Raw genomic sequence first — 22136 nt, 5'->3', positions numbered from 1 at the left:
AATAGCTGTAAGGCAGGGCTTGAAGTTCAGTTGTGAATTGATATTATTGGCATTCTTCTGTTGAGGTTCCCAAGTTCTTTTTTGCCTTTTGCAGTCAGGATAGTTCTTTTTGTTTTCGTTAAGGCTTTCCAATACTCTTGTAACAAACTTTGTAAAAGTCTATGGAGAAAATGCTAGGTGAAATTAAGTGGAGTATTAAATATATGCCTGTTTCCATGCAAAATAGCTTTGTGTCCCCCTCTCTCTATGTGTCTGTCTGTGTACATTAAGAGCATGGCTTATATGTAAGTCTAGTCCTGGCCAGTAGTGGAATACAGCCCCCAGCAGCTTTCTACTAAGTAATGTTGCCCTTGGCCTGAAAAAGGGCACCTGATTTAACATAACATAATTTATAATGTATCCCACAAACGAGCAGACTGAGTTATCTAAATGCAGAAGTTCTTCTATAGGGTTTATGGAGGACCTGGGCTTTCTGCTGCTGACCAGTGTTGAATATTTCAGCCTTACCTATGAATTTGGGAAAAGGATGGAGTCATTCAAGCCATGGACCTGCAAACACTCAGGTATTCTTGGGAAACTGACTAGTGCCAAATTGCTTTCTAACCATCAGGTGCTGAGAAATCCAAAAATAACAGCTGAGTTAATGCAGTGTCCAAACACAGCAAAATGTTGGTTTTAATCACTCCAGACTTTTAATGAAGTTAAAGCACTGCAAAAAAATGAGGAACTCTTACCCAGAATAACTAAACTAACCGATATGGCATTTGTTTAAGAATTGGTACCAGTTCTATCAAAGAACATAAGAAGTTGTTTTTAAAAATTCTAATAACCCTTGTAATTGGTGATATTACATTGTTTATCATGGAAATTTATAACATGCAAGACTCGCATTCCATTTCAACATATTCTTGTTATTATTTTATAATACTTTGTTCTTTACTTAATGGAAATTGATCTTTATCTATTTTAATATTGTTGTGCATTTAAAATACTTTGCAAATGTTGTTTGCATAGACTGTATAATGCCTCTGTGAATTCATTGTCTTATTTTTAATAGCAGGTTTTCTTCCCAGGATAATTTTCTTAGTAAGTTTTAGGGCATTATTTTTATAGATAATAAAACATATTTATTTCCCATAAATTGAAAGGGACAGGTTCTGAAATAACAATCAGTGGTGTGTATTAAACAAAAAAGTGACCACCTAATTGCAATAAGAGTATAGATATATGCAAAGAATAAATAAATGTAGGGTTCCCCCCTCCAACCCACCGCCCCCAGTAACACTTGTTTTAGACCTAAGTATTAAAGTATTATCAAATATTTATATATTGTATTAACTGAGTTTTAAGTGAATCTTTGGATTACTTTTTCAGGTAATTAATTGCTTGATGGATATTCATGATTTTCCATTAGCACAAGTACAGAGAGAACATGGCCCTTCTAAAATTAATTACTCTTAAAAGTTCAATTGATTTTAATTGAAGGGACTTACAGTACAATCCTGTAAGACTTGGGCATAGGCCTTACTGAGTTCAGTAACACTTCCATTGACCTCTTGGTATGCAAATGCAACATGATGATGTAGCTGACCACAAAACAAAGGCATTCTGAATTTTTAAAGTCTCTAAGAAATCTTGCTCAGATATCACTCCAGGTTTATGGCTCTGCAACTTTCACCTTCCATGGATTTCCATACATACACACATCAAAAGCAGGAGTTTCTTTAGGGAGGAATGAGAAAGTCCATAAAAAAGTTCATAAGATCCTGCTGGATCAGACCAAAGGTCCATATCTGCCCAAAGGTCCAACATCCTCTTTCACACATTGCCCAACAAAATAACGCTAGAAGTTTGCAAGCAGGACACCTAGATGTTCTATTTAACTTAAGAGATAATAGTTCAGAGACCCATCTACCATGAATTTGCCTAATCACTGTCAAAGGCTAAATAAGCAGTCATTGCCCCTTTTGTGGAAGTAATTTCCATCCATGAATCTTGGATTAAACATTTATTCTGTCCTTTCTGATTAAGATTTATTGTTTAACAGCTTGCAAGCCTTCAGCATCACTGGCTGCTCTGCATCAACTGCCAATCAATTTCACGTTCTGACCTCAGACATCTATATCACGTCAAATAATTCATACACCTAAACACATGTCTTTCATATATTTCACACATGTATTTTTCAACTATACTAATGTATCTCCAATAAATGCTTTGGGATTTATTTTGTATTATATGTTTCAGCTCATCGCCATACTTCCAAAGCCAAGCTGTTTACAAATTTGTTACATTGTTAGAGAAGCTACAGTGGTGGGCAGTACTTTGAGCATTTAAATAAATGATTGCTGACTTTCTTGCTATGCAAGCTTTTCCAAAGTATCAACACGGAGGCCTTATTTAATTGTTATGATACTCACAGCATGGGAGCTGCTCCAGTCATGGTTTCCGACATGAAAAACCCCCATGTGGTTAGACCTGCTTACTTCCTATGCAGGCCCCACCACTTTTTGTGCTGGTGTGACAGTGCTGTAGGAAGTAACTGTCACTGTGTGGTGCAATGAACCACTGGAAAAAAGAAATCCTGTCTCAGTTTCTACCAATAGCTTTTTCTCAGCATCCTGAGGCATGAGAAGCAGTGGCGTAGCGTGGGTTGTCAGCACCCGGGGCAAGGCAAGTAATTTGCGCCCCCTAACCCGTGGATTTGCGCCCCCTAACCCCCAGATGTTGCGCCCGGTGCGGCCGGCCCCCCCTGCACACCCCATGCTACGCCACTGATGAGAAGGAGATAAAGTTTCCAGGGACAAGTTTAAAACCCTTTAAAACCTTTAAAACCCTATAACGCTCAGGTCTGCAATACCTCAAGGACAGATTTTTGTCCATGTGGACCAGCCTGGACCCTGTAGTCCTCATCAGAGGTACTTCTCCATGTATCCAGATTGAGATGCAGAGGGTGGCTACACATTTTCAATGGTTCCCCCACCATCCAGTCTGTGGAATGGTCTTACCATGCTTATCAGTCTTTCAGCACCAATCTAAGGCTGATTTGCTAAATCAGGTCTTTGGTAATTAAGTTGCCTCCTACGGTAGTGATTGTCTTCTAGAGGAGTGGGTAGGACTTGTCCTTATCAATAGGTTACTAGAGGAGAGTTCTGTGTATTTTTTATGGTTCATTTTGTTACATACTATATATTTTTCTGGTTTTAAATTGCTTTTATTTGTTGCATTTTAACTTAACAAACGGCTTTGAGAATTTCTCCTTGTATAAAGTCACTGACAAATGTAATAAATAATAATTTTCTTGGCAGTTTGTTAAGTGTTTCCTTGTGTTTTCTGGGTGCTTATTAACTAATAACACCGGAGTGCTATGGAAGTGGGATATGCTGCTGTAATTCTGACACCCATAAAGTTAGGGCTGAGTCAGCCCTGAAATCATCATATTAAAAGCACTTCTTTTTTACCTAGAAAACAGGTGCCCTAATACGATTCTGGGAGATTGCACATCATACCCAGACAAGGAACTCTGAAAATTGTGGAAAACATGGCAAAGTGCAGCAGACTACTTTTATGAATGCCTTGGAACTATTCCTTGGTGATTTTTCTTGCCTTGATTATTTTTGCCTTACGCATTTAATGCCTTGCATGTGTGTTCTCAAATGTAAACATTTTTGCTATTATTGCACACTGCTCTGTATATTTTCCAAACAGAATAGCAGTATAGATGTTTTATAAATAAAATAAATATGGTTTGTGTGTTTATTAAGAAAGTCCAAACTAGGCACTCTTTTATTCATGGTAAACACTTCATATAGCATTTCTAGAGCTGAGACAAAACCAACTTTTTAATTTCATTTTTGCTTTCGTTAATGTTGCAGTAATATGTTACAAAAAATTGCCCATTTCCCATCCAAGTCTTTGACACTAGAAGGAAGTGTGTGAAAAGCTGGCTTGGAGACTCCAGGGAACTGCGCAGTCTCTGAGCTAATTCGCTAGGAGCTTCCCTGAGCTGTGCCCTGTGGGATAGCTTGCGGCTACAGAGTTTCCTAGAGCAAAAACTATTTTGTAAAAAACAGCCTTTGGGCACCTTTGCACAAGTCTGTGCTCTGATTAGGGCCCAGGAAATGAACAAAGAAACACATTTGATATTCTTAACTGTTCAACACAAGACTATCCTTTTCTGAGCACGGGAAGCTCAGGGTGAAAATCTAAACTCCTGAAGATTTGGCTCAGCACTCTTTAAAAAATGCAGAGTGCTTCACACCTTTGTATTGACAATCCTAACAATTCAAAGGTAGATCCATACTGTCATTTCCAGAATGGCAGGGGTGTTGGTGACATTCTGGGTTCTTGCTTGTGCTGAATACATGGCAGGTGAGAACTGAACTGGGGATTTCTCGGTTCACAGTTCAGTTTCATAGCAACCACACATCAATACAACACCATATGTGCATTAGTTTCTCCCCTATAAAACATCCGCTATGCTACAGGGAGATCTCACCTGTATGTATCCTCAAGTGAACTTTTAAGTGGTGTGATGTCCTGAAAGTTTTCCCACAGTAAGGGCAGTCTTTCATAGCAGACCCAAGGCTCCTGTCTCTCAGCAAAGCTGGTTGCTGGACTCCGGCAGATCTCCCAGCTTCGTCGCCGATATCTGAAATATAGAGAGTGTTCTCACATCATTTCAGCACATGTCAAGGAGTTGTTCTCACTCAAACTGCTAACACAACACAAAGCTAAACATGTCAATACTACACCTGTCTGTTTCATTCTTTAAATCTGACAGAATGCTGACAATTCATGTATTTTCTTGTTATTCTCTTAAATTATTTCATCTTCCCCATCGTCGTTTTAAGCAGCATATGGTACCTTTATACTGAACTGAATTAGACAAGAAAAGAAACAGCTGTGTCAGCAGCTGGTTTGATTTCTTCTTTTGCTTCATTCCTATTAAGTACTTTCTCATCCTAAAAAAAGTTTTGTTTTTTAAAGATTTTTTTTTTTGCTGCATTGAATTTGGTTCATTGTTAATCAATATGCAAAGATATACAGAACAAAATAGAAGTCCCTGTTGAAAGTTTTCAGTGCTGAGAAGACTATTATAATTATTACTACTACTAATGATAATAGATAGAATGTCAAGGAGATGGAGGAATTCTACATTCGTAATTCATTAAAAAGGATTGTGTTCGTTTTTTTTAAAAAAGAGGGAGAGTAAGCACAAGCGTAAATCTCTCACGGTGAAATCAAGGAGACTTAAAGGTACTCAAGAAATTTCCCAATATTTTATTTATTTATTTATTTATTGCATTTGTATGCCACCTTTTTCTCCAAGGAGCTAAAGGTGATGTACATGGCTCCACCCATCTCATTTAATCCCCCAAACAACCCTGTGAAGTAGGTTAGGCTGAAAGGCAGTGACTGGCCCAAGGTCATTCAATGAGCTTCATGGCCAAGTAGGGGTTTGAACCCAGGTCTCCCAGGTCCTGGTCCGACATGAACATAAGACTTCAGGAAATTAAATGATCAAGGCCTGAGACTGGAAGGAGCATGAAAAGGAAACCAAAAGCAGACTATTGAATACAACTTAGTGGCCAAGCCACTTGCATGCAAAAGTCCTTGGCTGAACCACCATGATAGGGTTGGTAAAGATTCTGGCCTCAAAACTTGGAAGCTGGCTGCTAGTCAGTGTATGCCAGTGGTGGTTAGCCTTTGGTCCCCCAGATGTTGCTGGACTACAACTCCCATCATTCCTGACCATTGGCTGAGCTAAGGGGAGTTGGCATCCAACAAGGTCAGGACAACCACAGGTTACTCATCCATAGAGTAGACAGTATGAAGCTGGTTGGATCAATGATCCAGCCCACCTTCTATGACGGGAGTTGTCTTCATAATCCCAGAGAATGTCCATGGTAATTTACCTGGACACTTAAGCCTGAATAAAAACCTCACTGTGGCAATGGGAAGATTCCAAATGGATTTTCCCTAGGCCTCCAGAGATAGATACCCCACACAGGGTTGGGGGCACTTTCCCTCTAGTTCTTTCCACTGAATTTTCAGCTGTGTCTGAATTAATTCATCTCATTCTGAAAATGGGAAAGGAGAACACTAAGAAGTGTCTTTTCTTCTGAAAGCGCTGGTGTGCTGGTGGTGATTTTCTCACCTGTGTGTTCAGAAGTAATCAAGAGGAATATGTGACAGTCCCTGAAGAAGAGAAGGCGGTGAGAGCAGCGTGCTTTGGCTGCAGGTGGGGTTTTTTATATTTTAGTAGTGGATATGCAAAGTTTTCTTTTGTGTTTGTTTTCAGCTAGGACTGTGAAGGCTTTCTATTGAATCATTTTTCATTGGCAATGTTACCAATAGGAAATTCATCAAATAGCGTAGAAGAGAGTGGAATGACCCTATTACCCAGGAAGAGGTGGGATGAGGGAGGGGTTTTTTTTTAGGTGGGTTGAAGAATAGAACTGTTAGATATTACGTGCCTTTTCACTCTTCTGGGTTTTGTTTTCTGAAAGGTTCCTTGTAGGCTTAACCAGTTTGTCCACAGGTCTGTTCCTGAATTCCAGGTTGAGTCAAAATACATCTATGATTTAATCATAGGTGAGGAGGCCAACTTGCTTTGCATCCCTGAGACCTGGGTCAAGAGAGCTGGGAGGAGTTAGTCTCTCCCAGCTCTGCCTTTCTGGGTCCTCAGTACAGCACCAGGAGAAGAATGGTTGTTATAATTATTTGCATTCTTTCTGAAGTCCTTACGAAAATTCATCAGCATTTTAGTGCGAATCTCTCCTAATATGTACACATAGCTGCAAAGCAACTTCACCTCAAATAAAGTATTTGTGTGTGCTGCTTGCACTAATTTTTTAATATGCATACTTGACCCTAGTCCATGCATTTTTGCACAAATCACTTTGCTGGAGAACTGCATTGCAAAATTCAGAGAAGTGCACATTTCAAAGGACAGCTGTATTGCATTTCACATATTGTATCAGAAAGTGCGAATTAGGTGGGCTCCCCATTAAATGTGAACTGAATCCCTAACTGGAGATATATTTAGAGTGACACCAAACGATAGGAATGAGTCAAGGCATGAAGGGGGTGGGGGTGGGGAGTAGAACCTCTGCCTTGAACCAGAGAGACAGAGAACTGGTAACAAGAAATACAGCAAAGGGATACTTATGTGGACTTAATGTATAAGTTTCTTAAATAACAAATTAAAATGAAAACAAATGCCTTTCCAGTTATGTCATGTGATTAAAACACCTACTGGAGGAATCACAGATAGTCATGAACTTTTGCTGAACAAGAATAAGTTTAGGTTTGTTTTTTAAGATAAAAGTGAACAAGTTAATAAAATAAATATATGGCTGATTAAGATTCTCTGAGTGTTCTGCTTGAAATGCTAGCCAGTTATAACACAAAGTATATGTTAGAAAGCTAGCAACAGACATTTTTAATTATTCACAGGATTTAAGAGTAACATAATGCAGAATCTATGTGGTCTTTCAAGCAGACATGGAGAGAGGCTATTTTATATTTCTCAATTCCTCAAGGACTTCTAATTGTCACAGTATTTACACAGTATTGCATATGGAATTCAAGAGAGAAAATTACACTGAGATGCAAAACTGGGATATAGGAAGCATATATGTGGTGCAAAACTGTGCCTGTGTGAAGGCAATTATATATATATATTGACTGTGATAAACAGAGTGCAAAAAAGGCGGACACCCCATATCAACAGATAGCTAAAGCTAACAAGCCACTCATGATGAATTTACAGAATAAAAGTACTAGTTATGTTTTGCTAGATGTCATTCTTAATGACAGCTTGTTAGACATTTCTCTTTTATCTTTCTATCTAGGGTATGTGTGGCCCAATAAAAAAAAGAATAAATTTGTAAGATAAACAGCTCGCTTTGCAGATTTAAGAGACTAATTTTCACTTTACACAAAACTGATTTTCCCCCTCCCCTCTTCTCCTTCTTCTTTTGGTGAAGCTAGAAGGCTGTGGAGTTTAAAACTAATCCCTCCGAAAAACCAAACTGAAAACAACAAGGCAGCGCAACGTGTGGGTGGTCTGAAGAGTTGTCCTTTAGATTTAAGTAGACATACAGTAGATAGCTCCTCCAGTGGGGCCATACCTATAAGGACTTTTTTCCCCCACAGAGAGCACATTCATGAGGTTTTAAAGCTGTGTTGAGGGCTTTCTTTTGGCCTGTCTCTCTGTTTCTCTTTCACATAAATACACCCCCTTCTCTAAATTGCTGGAAGTTGCAGCTACCTGAATGAATAGCTCTGCGTGGTCAATGAATACTACAGGTTTGAAACTTTTCACCATTCTCTTTCCACAGAATTCAGTACTTTCACTCCCAATATTCAATTTATTTATGATGTGCTTCATTTATTGCTTATAACTACTTTTGTAATTATGTAAATCATTTCATTTGTAAGCTGCTTTGAGCATGGTTCTAAGTACAGAAAAGTGGCATACAAATCAGATGATAAAGATGTTGATGATGATGATGATGATTTGTGTTGCAATTCTAAACACAGCTACAAGGAAGTAAGCCCCCATTGAACAAAGCGGGACATATTTCTGAATAAGCAGGTATAGTATTGCACTCTTATTTAAGTAATTCAGGCAGCAATTTTAAATACCCCTACTAACACAGTGCGAGCTATTCCAAGAAAATATCCATGTATCAGCACAGGGGTGTTTAAAGCCTGTGTAAAATATGTTTAAAATATGAACAGGCAATAATACAAGCAGAAACATACAAAGCAACTAGTATTAGATTAGCAGCTGAGGCGTCTCAAAGCCTTTCCATTCCTTCCAAGCACTGGCGGAGGAAGAGGCGTGCAGGGGGAGTGCACCACCCCTGGCAGCGCGATCCTGGTGGGGTGCAATCGTGGCTGCCCCCCGCCCATGCTGGGCACCATATGCCTCATGGGCGGCGCGCCACGTCCCCACGGGTGGAGCGCCAAGCCCCTGGGATGCACGCCAGCCTGGCCCCACCTGCTCTCCACCCCCTGGTGCCAGAGCATGAAGCTCCGCCACTGCTTCCAGGAGCTTCCTTGAATGCATTGAAAGAACTTACTGCAGCATCAGTGCAGGACAGGGATATGTGAAATGTTCGTTTGATCTTCTAAACCTCAGCTCTTTGAAATGTTAAATCATTATTTCCTAGTTTTGTCATATAGGGTAGACCGGCATGATCTGCAAGCAAAAAACTGAATATAGACAACTGTCTTGGTAATACACACACACACACACACACACACACACACTTATTAATATTTTGCAAGTCCATTCACAGAACTGGTGAGCCGTATTTGGCTTGGTTGATCACCAGTTGGGCAGGCCTGATGTAATGGGTACTAGAGAAAAGACTATATTGATTAGTTTGTTAAACACTCCCTGCCCTCAAACAAGGTAAGGAATAAAGGGGAAGAGCTGCACAGTCAAAATATAAATCAAGCACACAAAAGCAAACAAATGAAATTCTTCAGTGGTCTTGCAACTATAGTCATAACACAGGAAGCAAATAGAATTGAGCAGATGTCCCAAGATTAGACTGTACTATACTTGAACTGAATTCATAATTATACTAAATTGGGCCCCTAATGTGGTATTATGTGGGGATGTCCCTGCTTTGAGGTAGAAGTCTCTCATTATGCTTCTTCGGCATTTCCCAAAGCTCAAGATATTTTGGTTGTTCCCTCATCACAAGACTCAGTGACAGATCTGGATTACAGGCAGCTGGGGCAATATAAGGAGCCAAGTAATATTTGTACAGTGGGCATTATAAGGAGCAGGCTGTAGGATAGTAGGAGTACATTAAGCTCTATGGGAGTATGATTGCAACAGCTTCCAAATGTTCATGCACAAACATAGACAGTAGAAAAACCATGTTTGTGGGTCAAAGACCTGTGGGATTTGAGATATTGAGGACCCTCAAGGGATAATTGATAGAAGTTAGCATTGAGTGTGGAATATCCAAGTTCATTTCCTTCTACTATGCTTTTGAGATCAAAATTATAATGAAATATGTTTCCAAAAGTCTTTTCCAGGTAGAAATGAAAAATTATATAGCCTTTTCAACTTTAGAAATATTGATTAGGCTCTTCTGCAAGTTGCAGGTAGTGATGAAAGAGGAAGTGTGAGTGACTCATTCACTCTTTTCCTTCTTTTGACTTGCAAAGGATGAGCCACACATAAACCTTGTGGGCATAAAGCAGAAGTGCTTTACACCTAAGAAGTGAAGGTTCTTCCTCATTAGCCACTTTCAGTAACATGCGAAAGAGATAAAGTTATTATGAAATGTCTGATCTTGAAAGATCTAAGAAGTCACAATTTTGTTATTTTCACTATTATATTTGGTGGTACACAAACATTATTCACAAAATTATGAAAGATATAAGTTCTAAAGCAGTGTTTCCCAAACGTTTTTGGGCAACGGCACACCTGTTAGCCGGAAAAAAATCTCGCGGCACACCACCATTAAAGCCCCGCCCCGTGACGTCAGCGCGCAGCGTCACGCCGGGAGGGACGCACAAAAGTGAAAGTTTTTTCCCTCCCCCTTGCCGGGGTGGGAGGAGGCAGCAGAGCGAGGGCAGCTGAGGCGGCGGCGGCTGTTGTGGTGGTGGCGGCGATAGCGGGCGGAGGAGGGGGCGGCGGCGGGAGTTGCTGCTGCTGTTGTTGCTGCTGCTGCCCGGACATGCCGGCCTCCTCCTCCTCCGCTGTCTCGCGCTCCTCCCTTTTGCGCGCGCTGCCCCGCCGCTCGGCACCACCACCGCGGAGCCGCCCCCGGCTCGACGCGGATCCTCGCCGCCGCCGCCGCCTCTCACCGCCCGACTCGCCCGCCTTCCTCCCACGGCACACCAGCCGATGTCTCACGGCACACTAGTGTGCCGCGGAACACCGGTTGGGAAACACTGTTCTAAAGGATAGACACTGGGTGAGATCCAACACAATTTTGTGCAAGATGCTTGAATCCTGACATTGCTGCATAAGCAGGAATGCATGAACGGTCAGCAATTGTGCTAGGGATTGTGCAACATCTTTTGCAAACACAAGATACTTGTTGGATTCAGGAATCCTGCTACACTAAGAATGGGACTCCTGTTGGCAAAATGGCTGTTGCACAAATAGGCTGCCACAACTGGATATTGCATACTATCAGTTTAATAATTAATAATAATAATAATAATAACAATTTATTTATACCCCACCCATCTGGCCGGGTTTCCCCAGCCACTCTGGGGAAGATTAAAATACATTAAAACATCAGTCATTAAAAACTTCCCTAAACAGGGCTGCCTTCAGATGTCTTCTAAATGTCAGGTAGTTGTTTATTTCTTTGACATCTGATGGGAGGGCATTCCACAGGGTGGGTGCTACTACTGAGAAGAGTACTACCGAGAATGCCTGGTTCCCTGTAACCTCACTTTTTGCAAAGAGGAAACCGCCAGAAGGCCCTCGGCGCAGGACCTCAGTGTCTGGGCTGAACAATGGGGGTGGAGACGCTCCTTCAGGTATACTGGGCCGAGGATGTTTAGGGTTTTAAAGTCAGCACCAACACTTTGAATTGTGCTTGGAAACGTACTGGGAGCCAATGTAGGTCTTTCAGGACCAGTGTGGAAAGTACAAATTAGATTACGTACAAATTAGTAGTTTATAATGCAGTGAGGTCATTCTGCCCACCCCCTATGTATTTTAAGTAGTGTTTTTTATGTTGTTGTAAACACCAGAGAAGGAGCAGAATGTCTTCACCTGATGTGCATTGCCTGGGCCTACAACCCCCCAAAACCCCTACTCAATGAAGGTGTCATCTGGGCATGCACAACTGATGTCTCAAACGTGCACACCTCAGCTTATTGACAGTTTACATTTTCAGATTATATGGAAGCTGGTTTGAGGGAAAACACATCATGCAATAGTATTTCTCAAGAAACTACAGGCTATCTATCTATGGATTGTGGCTAACCTCATGTGTACATGGCTTCAAACACCAGTGTTGGGAGCGCACTGGAGCAAGAGTGAATGAGAATGTGTACACAGCCTTAGTTATAATGATAATACACAACCTTAAAAAACCATGTAACACTGGTTGGATGTATTGAACAGCAAAAAAAAAGTGCTTTTAGCTGCTGTTTGAAATCGAAAAATGTTTCATCGCCTCCATTTTCAGAGTTACTTGCTCATAACTAATGCTTTTGGTACTTAACAAGCGACCTTATATTAAATATTCTGAAAAAGGCACAAGCATTTTGGGTCTTTTAACAAGTTGCTGCCTTTGTTATTTTATCAAAGGATTTAGGGTGCTTTTTTAAAGTGACCATGTATGGTCATGCTACACTGTTAAGCATTAATATGGATCGGCAAAGAATTTGTTGAAACAAAGAGCTATTTTAGAGTCGATTTGGAACAGAGCCCTGCCAATGAGGAGAAAATAGCTCTGTCCTGTTTGTGTAATTAGAAATGAAGATTATACGAAAATGCTCTTTTGGTAAGTGAAAAATATAGACTTCAGATTTTCCTGTTAGTCACTTGAATGGCACAGGCAAACAAAAGATCCAGACTGCATTGCTTTTCAGAGAAGTGCATTCTGAGTGAGTGTGTCAGATATACTAGCTTTGAAAACACATCAGATTTAAGGAAGGGGAGGCATAGGACTTTCCATATAGAAAAACCACTCATGGAAGCCCAGAGCAGCAGCAGCAACATGGAAGCCTCAAATAATCATAGTCAATACTATCAGGCTGCAAGTGAGCTAAGAGTTTTCTCATGCATGAGGAAAAGGAAGTTGGAAACATTCAAAACAATTTATCAGTAACTGGGAAAGCAAGACTTGCTGAATGAAGGATGCAGTTATATATTTACTGGTATAGCAAATACTCAACGAGGCAGGGTTTTTCATACTCCATGCCTCCTAATTCACTGCACTGCTGGCCTTTATGCATAAAGGTCCTACTCTAATGGAACAGGCCTTGAAAATATATTTCCAAGCTGATGCCAACCTTATCTACCAGGTAGAAATCAGTATGAAAAAGTCTCCTATCCACACACAGACACCAATACATTTTTGTTTAATGAAAGCAGCTTAAAGCAACAGAACTGTAACTCAGCAGAGTCCTATTCAAAAGGTCTCATCCACAAACTAGTGTGTGCATGGGGAAGTGGGACCACATCTCATGGCTCTGCCCCGATGCCATGCCCTTTGTTGTTGGGAACTTCTGTGTACACCCACAGGCTTCCACATGATCTGGAATAGTGTGGAAACAATATACACACAACTATTGGGAACAGCACACTAAAATCATCCACCCACCCACACAAATGTGTGGAGGAAAGCAGCTGAAAAGGCCTAAAAAGTCTTTTTCATGATTCTCTTGGGTAATTTGCTAGATCTGAAGCACTTCTTTGCAAATTTCAGGTGCTGTACTATGTCTTAGTCCAGGCATAGGCAAACTCAGCCCTCCGGATGTTTTGGGACTACAACTCCCATCATCCCTGGCCACTGGTCCTGTTAGCTAGGGATGATGGGAGTTGTAGTCTCAAAACAACTGGAGGCCTGAGTTTGCCTATGCCTATCTTAGTCAAAAGACTGAGAATTGGAAAGTAACCTGAATTGCCCAGAATAATATCGATTGTATGAGATTTGCAAGAGATATCCTTTTGTGTTGAACAAACTCCAGGAGTGGGGTGGCTAAAAAGACCTGATGCATCAATTTGATCTGGTAGTAAGGTAGCTTAAACAGTACCAACAGCTACTTGCTGCTTCTACAGCAACATTTTGGGCATGGATCTTCTAGTCGGATCCTATGAGCCACTGTGCAACTGACAGAATTGAGGTTAAGTGAGTAAGAGTGGACAACATGTATTATAAATTGCAATCTGTTGGCTTGTTTCATGGTCAAGTTGCCAAGCAGTTTCAGATGACTTTTCAAAATTTAGTCTCCCCAAAGTCTGGAATACACAATTGACCCTTAACGTAACTTGCAGGTGATGGCCTTTGCCCCCTTGACTGAACTGTAAACACTGGATTCTGCTGCATAGTGATCTGAAAGTATCAACAAATGAAAAATGTAAGCTGGCTTCCCTTGAAGTTGTGCTCCTGTTCATCATGGAAGGGTTTGTGCAGGGTAGAGGGTAGGGAGGATGTAAAGGCAAATGATAACCCATGCCCCTCCTAATTTCTTTTAAGTATGTGAAAATCCAAACATTATTATAATTCAGAAACCAGATGCCACCCTTCCTCTCCCATTCTCCAATTCATTTTGCTTTAAGGTGTGCGGCAAAGTGCAAAAAATCATTTGTAACTTTTTTATTCAAAAAAGAAAAACAAAGCTTTGGCTGTGTATACACCATACATTTAAAGCACATTTCAGCTCCTAAAGAACACTGGGAACTGAGCTCTTTATGTGATAAAGAGCTACAATTCCCAGCACCTTTAAGAAGCTACAGTTCCCAGGATTAATTTTTTTGGGGGAGGGTGTCTTGAAATGTGTGTAAATGCATGGTGTTGGCGCAACCATGGTCCCTTAAGGAACAAACCGTGTTCTGAAAATTGTGCCTACTGAAACGAAAATTATTGTTCCTAGCCCTGCTGAAATTGCTGTATTCTTTTTAAGGCAAACAAACAAAAGCCTCCTTAAACACCTTACAATACTATCCATTTAACAGTTTGGCAGAAGGAAAGTCCCTCATGAACACTGGCCTGTGTCTTTCTCTTTAACCAGCTGAGTGATCGGAGCTTTTAATATAGCTGTTCCAATTATTGTAAAAGTCATCTAGTACCTTATAACCACAAATATTGACAGTTTATTGCACAACACATCCATGACATTTGAAGGTCACATCATACATAATACATACTCTTTTATAAAAGTGTCTAGAACAAAGAGATACATGATCAGCAATTACATTGTACTAGTTTTTGGTAGTGGTTTAGTTGTATTTAAAGAAAGAAATATATGCACTGTACAAAAAGTATGAAGTCTTATTAATTAACACAAGGCAACCATTTTGTATAAATAATTTCAATCAACAATACTTTGCTTAAGACATAAATGGAAGGAAAGAAAGAAAAAGAAAAAGAAAACAAACTTGTCCTACCCTCTAACCACTCACTGATAGGCTTAACTCTACATGGTGGGAAAGAGCCTCAAGTAAAGTCTAATTGATCCCCCCCCGATATATTTCAAGGAAACCAGAGTACTGGTCTTGAGACAAAGTGGGAGAAAGTACAGGCTATTAAATGCCCAGGCCACTTCTGAGTACTTAAACAATTTGGATCATAGACTCATGGCACAAATTTGAATAAACTTTGCATATGATACTGTATTTTTCCGTGTATTAGACAAGGTTTTTTGACTCAAAAAGCGTGTCAAAAAATTGGGGTCGTCCAATACACAGATAGTGGCGTGGGGGGGGAGCGGTGTGCCCACCAGCCAGCCAGTTGGTGGGAGCGCAATTTCCCCCATGCCGCTGTGCACAGGAAACGTTCTAGGGAGTGTTTCCTGCCCGCAGTTGCATTGAGGGAGAAGCTCAACAACTTTGGGCCATCTCCCCTCATTTTCTTAAAATTAAGTCCCCAAAAATGGGGGGGGGGTCTTATACATGGGGACGTCTTATAGACAGAAAAATACGGTAATTTGAGATTTAAAAATTGGGCTGACTTCAGAGGCTAACAAATTCCGGCTCTTGCTTTCAGGACTTTCTCTGAACTATGAGGTGCCAATAGTGTTTTCTGGATGGTGCCCTGTGTCACATCTGCAATCTGCTGCAACAACACACACACACACAAACACACCTTTGTCCAAGAACTAATATGACTTCTGTCTCCTTCTGGGACTCACTGGCACTTCGTTTTGCAATGTACCAACTGCTCTGAAAGCAAAGTCTGTATAAAATTAATCTGAGAAAAAGGGGGAAGGGTATGGAGACCCTGCACCTAACACAAAAGACCCCTGGGCCACCCTTACCTGCCTAGAGATAGTGAATCTGTCCATTTTGATTTCTCATAATTCCAATATTAAGTTCGGTTCTCCACATTTACACATCAGTTTGAGGTTTGTTTTTTAAAGTTCTCATGAAAATTCATCAGCACTTTCGTATGAATTCCTCCTCCTACACTGATGATGATATGCAATTTTGCCTCGCACACACATTTTTGCAAAGCAGTTTCCCTCCAATATAATTCATTTGTATATGTTATTTTCACTTGGAAATGTACGCTTTGGTCTATGCATTTTCGTACACATTACTTAGGTGGAGAACTGCACTGCAAAATTCAGAGAAGCACAACTGCTAAATGATGGCTGTGTTCCGGTTCCTGTATTGTTTCTGAAAGTACGAATTAGGCAGGGTCTGCCTTTAAATGGGGACAGAATCAAATGTCTCCTCTATTGCTACCCTGCCTCATGTTCCTAGAATGTGTCCTCACCCCACATTCCAGATTTCCATATAGTCCACAAGATCCATGGCACTCAGAACTGATTAAAATTTGGAAACCCTGACTTACGCATTCAGAGAAGTGGCTTTCAAATATTACGTCTCCTGCACTACCATGCAGAAGCACTTTTCAAATGGGGGATGTAATATTTAAAAATCAGTTTCTACAAATTAACAGTAGCATTTTAAAAAGATGTCAGGGATTGACACAAGCAAATTCTGATGACACAAACAAATTCTGATGAAAGCACATGTTTGGTTGTTTCTGCTTTCCTATCAGAGAATGATTCTAGCCACAAAAACTTGTTATATAATAATGATGATATCCATCACTTCATTATTATGCATTTCCAGAATATCCCAAAATAAAGAGCAGGTTAGAAATACAGGAATCTTGTTCTTGAGTCTTAGTAAGACAGCTATGTTTCCTAATGTAAAAGCCTTGTAGATAATTCAAATATAGGGATCTTGGGATCCCTGGTGAATTTCTTAACTTTCTTTATGGAACTTTGGATGATGTTCAACTACATTTTACTGAAAGTAGATGCATTGAAATGAATGCCCCTAACTAAGTAATGTTTATTAATTTTAACAAGTGTACTCTCAGTAAAACATAGTTGAATGGCGCCCTTTGTTACCAATCAATAGGGAGAATGGATGCAGTTTTTTAAACGGAAGTTTTATAGAAGTCAAAGTTATTATTCAAGATATTGAGTCAGATAAAAAGGCATATGACCGTAATTAATTCTGACTCAATTCAGCTTTCTTGGAAAGTGTGACTGAATAGCTATCACCTTTCTGAGGATGTCCATTTATAATCACCGAACAGAGGATTTGGCTGCTGCTGCAACAGTGCTTTGGAATTTAAGTCTGGTTGTCAATAAACTCATGCAGCTTCCTGACAAGTGGCAAGTGAACTTCAAGCCTCCTAATTAACCCCCTATGCTCATTTATTCGGGAAGAAAAAATAAAATAAAGGGTTACAGTTTTGTCTGCTGCAACCAAAGTTCTTCTGGAAAGAAACTTTCTAATTTCCATGAGAGTCAGCTTGGTTTCTTGCCAGGCTCCCTTCTCCAAATTTCAGATTCACTTGGGATGGTTTTGATCAACAGGTTGAATGTGAAGAAGCAGCTTGATTATTGCCTAGATAAGGCTAGTCCTTCCCATACTTCATCCAGATTGTTTATTTCATTTGGAGAAAATTCCAGTGGGGAGATCTCTCTCAGTGCAGAAGCTGTCCAAACGGATCATCTTTTGTACTCTGAAGTGTTATTTGAAAGCAGGTGTTTGGGTACCAGATGGCTTTAAAGCCCATACCACGAGGGTTATAGCAGCTTCTGCAGCTTATCTGTGACATATTCACATCACTGTCATTTGCAGAGTGGCTACCATGGAGCTTCATAAATACTACTTCTTATTTTTCACCCAGCATTGTTCTCTTGATGCCAAGGCTAGATCAGATACCAAATTTGGAAGAGTTGCCCTACAGAAGTCCCTCTTTAATTAAGTCCTTGATGTCCTACTACCGGGATGCATGTCTGCTGCTGATTAATCTCAAAAAAAAGGGGGGGGGAGATTCACAAGGGAGAGAAATATGCCATTCACATCAAGTACCATAACAACATACAAGGATTCTGCGAACAAATAGCCGGTTCTAACCTTGGGCCCTATCTGCACTATACATTTAAAGCGGTGTCATGTCACTTTAAACAGTCATGCCTTTCCCTAAAGAATCCTGGTTACTGTAGCTTGTTGAGGATGATGAAAGTTGTTAGGAGACCCCTATTCTCCTCACAGAGCTACAGTTCCCAGAGTGGCTTAGCAATCAATCCCTCTTTCCAGGGAACTCTGGGAATTGTAGCTATGTGCAGGAAATAGTTCATCCAACTATCCCCCAGACCCCCAAAGTCTCATTTCTGGTTAATTACCATTTGGATTTAGCCCTTTCGCCACCAACTGAGCAATGTCACATACAGGATGGTCAGACTTGCAGAAGAGCAATTACTTAAAATAAGACCTGATACACCTCCCACTTTAAGAAGCTACAGTGAATTTGTAAGTGCATACAAGATGATACAATATGAATAGTATTGATAGGAATAACACATCTTCATCAAGATATGATATGGCTGAGTCAAAATAGCTGCCACAAATTTTCCACTCTATTTGCAGTAGGTGAATTTAAGAGAAATTCTCCAATACTTGGGGGCAAGGAAGAAAATTCCCAGAAAATTGTCTTCTGAGGGAATTTCTCCTTGGCTATACTGTTAGTTTACAACAAAGGGTGAAAGAAACAATGGGCTAAAAGAGGAGGGCTGGAATCCATGTTTCTTACAACAATATTAAAATGTATTTGATGGATCCACAATTGCACCCACAATTTGACCATATTCACAAATAGTAAAATTGGGGAGTATGCTGCTGAATATTCTCAGAAGTTATTCTGCATCTCAAAGGGAGCTTGGAAAAAAGAGAAAATTATAAGAAAACCTAACTTTTTAGCTACATTTTGGCCTAGTTCTAATATGGGTGGCAGCTTTGATGCTTGACTTGATTCCACTCTCTTGGAGCATTTTCACTGGAATTAAATAGACTTAACAAGAGCTGGAGGAAGATCATTCATGAGAGGCTAAACAACATAATTTGACTAGAAATTTGAATTTTGCAAGAATTCAGCCGTCTCTGTTGGCAGGAACAAATGAATTAGATTCACACTGGAGTATTTTATTTTATTTTTATTTTTTTGCTAATTTGGGCACATAGGTATGAAGATGAGGAAATAAGTGGCCTCGATAGCATTGGGATTTATATCCCCCCCACCCCAAGTAGATCTACACCATTTTGTGAGCAACAAATGAAAACATAAAACATGCTATTTTCAAAGTATCACAAGGACTGCTTTGCAGATACAGTCAATTTCCTGCAGCAATTATAGGAGTGAATTTTAAATCTAATATTGTATGCTGATGTTTGTCAGTCAGCCTAATTGCATATACTTCTAGTGTATCCAGCCACTAAAACAGTAGCTTTTATCTCAGCCTGCGCACATGCACACACTCAGGCGCACACACACCAGTATATATTTATTGACAGATACACACAGGTACGAAGGACTGGGTACTTCATCCATCTTGCTGGCTCAGCCAGGCACCTGGTGTATAGCAGAGGGCATGTGTTTCTCTTTCCATGGAACCCTTGACAGAACTGGCAATCTGAAGGCAAAAGCCAACTCTGACTACCAAGGGAAACAAGCGGATGAGCAAGAAAGAGATTCAATTTACTGGTGAACCTACCTAGTTCACACTTTCTGGAACAATACAAGAAATTTGCACTCTTTGAATTTCACAAGATAATTCTCCAGCCAAGTAAAGTGTACAAAAACGCATGTACTAGGGTAAAATGTGCATAATGGTGCATGTATTAGTAAAAAATAATATAGAAAAAATGCATTACATTTCTGGAAATAGCTCTGCAAAAATGTGTATATAAGGCAAAATTCATTTTTAAAGAAATGTGTATTTTAGGGAAAAAATGCACTAAAAACATGATGAATTTTCATAAAGTTTTCTTTAAAAAAAAATCCAAACTGATGTGGAAATGTGGAGAACCAAAATTAGGATTGGACAAATGTGATCTGGAGGGAAACTTGGCATTGATTCAAGTGTAAAGTAGCTCAAAGTGCAGTGCCAAACCTAGGATGTGCTTTCTAGCTCCAGTTTTGATCCTACAGGCCTCTGGTATTATCTAACAGCTGCTGACGTCTGGTACCAACGTCTGGTAGCCTACAGAACTGGTGCAACAAAGAACAGATCTTTCACTTAATATAGGACACTTTCCAGCTAAAGTTTGGGATGTTAAGTACCTAAGAACACAAGAATACCCTGCTTAATCAGGCCAATAGTCCAGCATGCTGCTCTCACAGTGGACAACTGGATGCCTGTAGATATCTCAGAAGTTGGATCCAAGCTCAAAAGAACTGTCCCAACTTGTGATTCCCAGAAATTGGCATTCAGGGGCATATTGCCATCCACAAAGTCTCACTGGCTTTAATGGGAAAGTTGGGAAGATACTTAACATCCCTTCCACTGAAGGTAACTGGAATGAAGACTTATCATTTGAGCTTAATAATATCCATAGTTAAATTATTCCTTCACTGACTCAAACTCTGGATTCAAATTTTAACCAGCCCTGTTATGTATTGGGGTGTCCTAAATGACCCTAAAGTGGTACAATTTGTAAAACATTTTTCACTAATCTGTGTCATATCATACTTAATATATTATCCCCTTCTGCTTATTGTGGGATTGATTGACTGGTGTACTTCTCTTCCTCCCAAAGGAGTCCAGGGCAGCAAACAACAGGAAATTGAATAATAAAAACAATTCTGGTGCAGATTGGGAAAGGTTTCTCTTTTGAAGTCCTGGTGGAAGAGGAAGGTCTTCAGAAACTGCTGAAAAGGCAACAGAGATGGTGTCTGTCTAATGTCTGTCAAGAGGTGGGAATTCCAAAGGGTTGGGGGCCATCACACATGGATGATGTTGTTGTTCCAGTAGCAAACGTAAGGGTATACTAAGCTTTCAAGAACCACACTGGGTGGTTTTATTTATTTTTAACATTACAAGGTCAGGAAGGTCACACATTAAAGAGCAAACCAAAAGACCTGAGGTCCACAAGGACAGTCATCAAGGTCAGCTACAGGAGAGAGGAACTAAAACAAAGGTCAGGCAGGCCACGTCCAGGAAGGTTAGGAAGGCAACATATTCAGAAGGTAGCCAAAAGGAAAACCAGGACAGTAACACCTTTGGGGCAATGTGACAAAACACAGGAGGATAAGGAAGGTATTTCCAGGATTTGTTGTGAATATAAATAATGTATAAGTAATTTGAAAATGGCAATTTACCTGACAAGATTTACTTTGCAGAATTTACCTTTTGCAAGTTATTTTTTCCTCTCTATTATTCTACAAGCTTAATATTTCTAAACGCAATACTATTGTTGTATACAGTTTCTGTGCCTCCCTATGTTTCAGGGATAGTGTGGTATAGAGTAATTTTGGTGTCCACCATGCTGATTAACACTGTGGCTGCCTCACACACCATATATGTTTGCTGTATTTATTGCATCTCTGTCCAAAAATGGATTTTTATTTCATTCAGTCAGACAAGAAAGTGATCATAACTGAACTATTAGTTCTTCTTATAACGTTCAGCCAATGTTATCTTGAGTGTTGAGTGTTGGGAGTAAGATCTTGGCAATAACGGTTCAAAACCCCATTCAGCCTTGAAGATCTCTGGGTGATGCTGGGCTAGTCACAGTCTCTTAGGCTAACCTGTCCCATAGGATTCTTCTGAGGATAAAATAGGCAGGGCGAGAACCATGTACAGCACCTTAAGCTCCTTGGGAAAAAGATGGGATCTGTCTGTCTATCTGTCCATCTATCTATCTGGAAAGGGAGTGAGGGCCGCCTGCTCCTTTGCCTCATGCAGCAAAATGAACCAGTGTGGTGTAGGGTTAGGGTGTCAGACTAGGGCCTGGCAAAGCAGGTTTCAAATCCCCACCAAGCCATGAAGCTCACTGGGTTACCTTGGACCAGCCACGGTCTCTCAGCCTATCCTAACCCACAGGGTAAAATGTTTGGGAGAGAAGGATGGGATGTAAATATATTGACAGCTAAATAAAACAA

General features: G+C 40.3%; 1 protein-coding gene across 5 annotated transcripts in view; it reads right to left on the bottom strand.

The window, feature by feature from the left end:
- ZNF536 (zinc finger protein 536) overlaps positions 1 to 22136 on the bottom strand; it is a 556339-nt gene that overhangs the window by 178507 nt on the left and 355696 nt on the right. For all 5 annotated transcript variants that reach the window (XM_081201107.1, XM_081201109.1, XM_081201110.1 and 2 more), the window contains one exon: positions 4499 to 4651. In XM_081201107.1, the coding sequence (XP_081057233.1) occupies positions 4499 to 4651 (153 nt within the window). The remainder of the gene's footprint in view (positions 1 to 4498; positions 4652 to 22136) is intronic.

Source organism: Podarcis bocagei, assembly GCF_964188305.1.
Source record: "Podarcis bocagei genome assembly, chromosome: 7".
NCBI classification, from domain to species: Eukaryota; Metazoa; Chordata; class Lepidosauria; order Squamata; family Lacertidae; genus Podarcis; species Podarcis bocagei.
Note: the sequence above shows the minus strand (reverse complement) of the source record. Positions and strands in the feature narration are given on the sequence as shown.